Raw genomic sequence first — 5,396 nt, 5'->3', positions numbered from 1 at the left:
CTTCACAGAATGTTACTCCGTCCATTCTAAATTACTCCCTCTGTAAAGAAATATAAGAGCATTTAGATCACTACTTTTCTTTACAAAGGACTATAAGATGTTCCTAACCTTTTTTTTTTGAATTGGATGTATTTTAATGTGTTTGTTGGCTCGTTTCAATTCATATGTAGTCCATATTGAAATATTCAAAACATATTATAATTGGAAACGGAGGGAGCATGTAGAGCACCAACAGTAACTCGTTTTATCTTAGCCGACGACTCGTTATAAACTTTTACTAATGTAGTAGCGGGTGATATTGATACATATGCTTTATACTGCCACTCCAGGCAAGCAACTTACTTAGCAACCAGTTACAGCATTTCTCGACAACAGCAGCACAGTGGCTCCTAGGAATACAAGATACAGGTAGCCAGCCTCAAATTTCTGCCCAGCTATGTACCCGAAAAAAAGGAGGAAGAGAAGGAAAATTGGCCGACAAAAAAAGAAACCTCAAGTTGTTCCAAATGACCGATCAGAGCGGTCGGAGACTTTCTACCGGGTCTGATTCCTCGAGCATCGAGGCCGCCTGAAAGCAATCGGCGGCCTCAGCTAGCCTCCCGTCATGCTTGTGGACCTGTCCTAGGTAGAACCAGGCCATCCTGTTCGTAGGCTCGAGCCTTAGGGCGTCCGACAGGAAGCTCCTCGCCACCGGGAGATACTTGGGCCCTTGTTCCGACAGGAGAGCACCGATGGACACCTTGGATGGTACATGATCTACCTCTGTTGAGAGTGCATTCAAGTATGCAGCCAGCGCATGCTGCGTTTGCTCACGGACCCCATGCATGTCACCTGGAAAGAAATGAACGGATCATGATGGTCACAGGATATTTGACAGAAGAAAGCTAGGGATGTCTTCCAAATTTTAAATTCAATAAATGCCTAGCCTAGATGAATGAGAAAAAAAAGTGAAGAAAAAATTCAACACTTTACCCATTTCTACTTGTTTCTTATTCGCACGACAATCACTTGTATTATACTTTGCAGGCATGACAGTAAACCAACAAATCCTCAAGGCACATACCGCATAACGGGTTTCATACTCTTTTTATGTGCAAGGATGAATACATACTTTTACCAATAACCAGAGATGCACGTATGGCTCACGGGTCATGAATCGGTGACCAAGGTTTCCTCACCTTCTGCATGAAGTGTTGTGGCAGAATAAGTTTTCAGAGCTTTAGCCTTCTGCAAACATATTTCGGCATCTCTGCAGTACGAAAGACTAGCATACAAGTTGGCAAGACCTTGCCAAACTTCAAACTCACTCACTTTATTATCCCTTTCCTGAAACAAATTTCACAAAGTATGAGATAACAAAAAGAACAGTGTGCGTTGGTGAAAATTATAGTGGCATTTAGTTTCAGCAGCAAATACAAACAAGAAAAGTAGTTCAAAGGATATTGCTATTTGAGCAACATTATTCAGTGTGAGGATCCAATCCCACTCCAAACTAACTAGAAAAGGTATGGGCGTAATAACATTTGCAAACAAGCATGAACTTCAATGAGACATTTGTTTAATTGAGAAGACAAACCTCTGTGCCATTTTTTAAAGATCCATAAGCCTTCCGTTGTGCCTGAACAAGAGCAAGAAGGGCACGGTATGCTTCAACTGCTTCCATGGGCAATGATTGAGCTGCTTTCAGTTTAGCCCTTATTCTAAGTAATGGCCCTTGTTCCCATTTTGTAGTTTCTTCTAATGCAGCATCAGTCACCACCTCTGCTTCCGAATACCTCTGCTGCGCAGAGAGAACCAAAGATAGCAATCTCCAGCCTTTAGAAACAGATCCGCCAGTTGTGTCAATGAACTGCTTTGCACATTTCAGTGCAGCCTGCATGTTTCGTTGCTCAGCATACTCAACCCCCATGTCAAATATTAAATCTGGGTTGTGGCGGTCAAGGGAAAATGCTTCACCAAGTGATTTCAAAGCCTCAGCCTGCAAGAGAGATCTTTGATGATCGGACGAAGCAATTTTAGACTCATTAGCCAGACAACTCCCCAAGAGATGGAGCCCAACACTCCTTAAATGCCCATCTAATAATTCGTCGTCACCGATTGCTCTCTTTGCATACTCTACACCCTCGGAAGCAAGATAATAGTCCGAACTACATATCTTAGCAGCTAAAAGCAGGGCATTTATGTCATTGGGACTCTCATTCTTATTCAAAGACTTCTTTAGCAAATTTAATGCCGCTTCATCATCCGAAGCTGCAGAATAACAAAGGGCTAGACTATACCATCTCTCAGTTCGAGGGTATATTCCAGGCAAAACTTCTTCGAAATGCTTGGCAAGCACAGATGTCTGGCCACAGAGTGACAATGCAAAGGTTAGATGCTCCATCACTGAGGGGTCCCAGTGAGTCTTTCCAAGGTACCACTTCTTCAAAAGTATCATGAGCAGCAGGATTGCCTCTTCCAAATTATTCTTAGGGACAAATGAACCTTCGGTTTGTGAAGCCAAGCTCGGCGGACTTGCCTCAACACCACCATACAACAGAAAAACAGAAAACCTCTTCTGAATTCTCGCGCAGCATTCATCGTCGAGATTCCATTGACTAAGAAGAGCACGCCGGTAAGAAGCAAGTGCTTCTTGATAAGCCCCAGCTTGCTTCCAAAGTTCTGGGAGTAGCTCAACTGATTTACTGACAGTTTCCTGCAGCTTTTGTTCAACCATGACATCAGGTATGCCACGTTGGAAGATACTTTCAACAGCATCAAGGACGCTTTTACACTGTTGAGCGGCCTCTGCAAGTCAATGGATTCATGGTGTCACAACAAGCATAACAAAATGGTCAGAGTGAAAGTTTGCATTCGTACCTATTGCTTTCCCCAACTTTTGAAGAGACATTGCCTTCAAGTAAATGGCTTCAAGAACAAGGCTAGCAGCATGCTGTGATCCTGAATTCGATGAATCTGACCATAGTTTGTTATTCCGCTTGGAAGATGGTTTTTCTGAAAGCGGCGGTTGGAAACGCTGAATAGCAGCTTGAAGGTCTATTCCATCAAATACTCGAAGTGCAGCCTCTACATTTCCTCTCTGATATTCTAGTCTCCCGAGGAGAGCTCTTGCTTCCTAATTTTCAAAGCAAATACATAAAAGGCAAAGTTAGCAGCAACAAAATATAAGAGGTGCTGAGTATTCTTTGGCTACTGGCCTATCAGCAATCATGGTTTAGGAGCATTCAGCTAGTCAAGCACAAATAAACTTTTTAGCACATATTGGTACTCAGTATCAGTAATCACAACCAAACAATTTAGCTTATACTACTTGTTTAAACTTAATTAGGGTTCTGAACTCTGGGCATAAACTATGTCCCGTTGTCCTAAAAATGATACCTGAAGATCATATATTTTTATCAAAGATACAGACAAGCATCTCTACTCTAACTTAATCTCTTGTTGATAGTTAAGTACGAAACTCCAAGATTTCTGATGTTTTCAAACTCACCAGAAAAGGAAATCGTGTAAACATTAGAACATGTGAGATAAACACAAAACCGTCGTATTATCATTTGTCGCAAAATATAGAGAAATAAGGAAAATGAAACCGTTTTGCCGCAACAAAGACTAAACAAGAACAAAGAGCTGCCCAACTGAACTAAACAAAGAAAACGGTCTCTTTTTTTCACATCCAATTCCCATTGTGTTACTCATGCAAATTGCTTCTGAATTCGACCACACTTGTACCACTCCATCCATTACAAATTGCACAAACCTCTTACTGAGTGTTAGAATGGCTGGCTAGGTCCCAAATTCACTAGATAACATATCACCCACTGACCAAACCATGGTCAAACGGTTATACAACATCTAAAAGCAAGATCGACATCTATCCACGAGTTATTTCACTTTCTTTGAGTTCTACATTCTCTTCTGAATTTTAAGAATTGCCCCCAAGGAAAAAGCACGAATGCTGAATCCTCCAAACATGGAGAATCATTTGCACAAGATAACATCTTAGTATCCTACATCTCCCCTAATGCTATCTTTTCTTCCAAGCAGAATGTATCATTCTAATCTAAATACTTGCTCAGCTGACCAAATCAGAATGGCCCCGCAACCTTGTGAAAACAATGCTATCTCCCACATGAAGAACCACCAGTCCTTGGAATGAGCAAGGAAATCAGGCACTACGACCTCCGCGCGAAGATCCCGATCTTCCCCCAAAACGCATCGAAGGACAGACAGCACATAGGCACAATTGGACCCCAAAATTATCTAATATTTTCATTCCATCTCACCCAAACAGACCTCGAGCAACTCGCGCAACCGCCCAGATTAGATTAGGCAGAAAGGAAAAGAAAAACAGAAGCTTAGAGGCGACGATTCCCGTACCTCGTAGTTGAGGGAGAGGCCCTCGCGGAGCGAGGACTCGGCCTCCTGGATGTTGCCGTCGTCGACCCTCGTCTCCGAGGACTCGGACGCCGTCGCCGCCGAGGCGCCGGCCTCCGACTCCGGCGCCCTCTCCCTCGCCTTCACCGGCGAAGCGAACGCCCCCGAGTCCCCGGTCGGGCCCACCTCGCTCCCGTTGTCCGACTCTGCTGCCGCTGCCATTGCTGCCGCCGCTGCCTCAGAGCCACCGCGCGATCCCTCCGGCGAGCATGTGCTACGTCAATGCGTATGCGTGGGTAGTTGTTCTTGGCTAGTAGACGGAGGAGGCGAGATCCATGGCATTGGACTTCTTGGCCTTTCTACTCGGAGTGGGGAGCTCATCATTTATTTATTTATTTTTCCCTTCGAGCTCGCCGGCACGTTCTTCTACTTGTAGGGCTTGTGGCTGTTGTAGCATATTTTTTTTGTTGCATTTTCATTGGGGAGTTCATAATTACTTCAGTCTGGCAGTGAGCGTGCCTTACCATTTTAGATAGATATATAAACGATGGCAAAAAAAAAAATAGATATATAAACGTTCACTCAATTTGAAATAGATGTTTGGTCTAGAAAGTTAGCCGTTAAACTTCTTAATCCATGGCATAGGAGTGGTATAATCTATTTAGGTTGGTTTGATACAATGACAGAGATATACTTATCATAAATACCATAAATACTCACCCAAAAGTAACAGCTAAGGTCGTACTCCTTCCCTAAATATAGTCTACATACAAAACAAAATGAGTGAATCTACACTTTAAAATGTGTCTATATACATCTATATGTAGTTCGTATTAGATCTTTATAAGGACTTATATTTGAGAACGGCGACGGCGTGGACGAGCTCGTGCGCTCCCGCTAGCTGGACGAACGACTCCATGACGCGTAGCACAGCGTATTTACTGCTATGGTGTGCATTGGCGTCGAGTACAGGTGCTCCACCGTCCAAACTAACCCGAAAGTAGCGGCTCAGCTTCGTGTTG

The 5,396-nt window shown here is 43.4% G+C and overlaps 1 protein-coding gene across 1 annotated transcript; it reads right to left on the bottom strand.

The window, feature by feature from the left end:
* Positions 1-293: 293 nt before the first annotated feature.
* Positions 294-4,758, bottom strand: LOC119307782 (protein NPG1-like). The gene is made up of 5 exons (XM_037583863.1): positions 4,378-4,758; positions 2,860-3,115; positions 1,577-2,787; positions 1,179-1,326; positions 294-831 (listed from the first exon to the last, which is right to left on the bottom strand). The coding sequence occupies exons 1-5, from the start codon at positions 4,594-4,596 to the stop codon at positions 515-517; spliced, it is 2,151 nt and encodes a 716-aa protein (XP_037439760.1). The 5' UTR covers positions 4,597-4,758; the 3' UTR covers positions 294-514.
* Between the last annotated feature and the right edge of the window lie 638 nt (positions 4,759-5,396).

This window comes from Triticum dicoccoides, chromosome 5B (genome assembly GCF_002162155.2).
Source record: "Triticum dicoccoides isolate Atlit2015 ecotype Zavitan chromosome 5B, WEW_v2.0, whole genome shotgun sequence".
Taxonomy (NCBI): domain Eukaryota; kingdom Viridiplantae; phylum Streptophyta; class Magnoliopsida; order Poales; family Poaceae; genus Triticum; species Triticum dicoccoides.
The sequence above is the reverse complement of the archived record's forward strand: the minus strand, read 5'-3'. Positions and strand labels throughout refer to the sequence as shown.

Excerpts from the sequence above, each read along its gene's own strand:
- LOC119307782 (XM_037583863.1), bottom strand. The coding sequence starts at position 4,596 with ATGGCAGCGGCAGCAGAGTCGGACAACGGGAGCGAGGTGGGCCCGACC. Across the intron at positions 3,116-4,377 it reads GCCTCTCCCTCAACTACGAG|GAAGCAAGAGCTCTCCTCGG; the intron begins GTACGGGAATCG and ends TTTGAAAATTAG. Across the intron at positions 2,788-2,859 it reads AAAGTTGGGGAAAGCAATAG|AGGCCGCTCAACAGTGTAAA; the intron begins GTACGAATGCAA and ends ATTGACTTGCAG.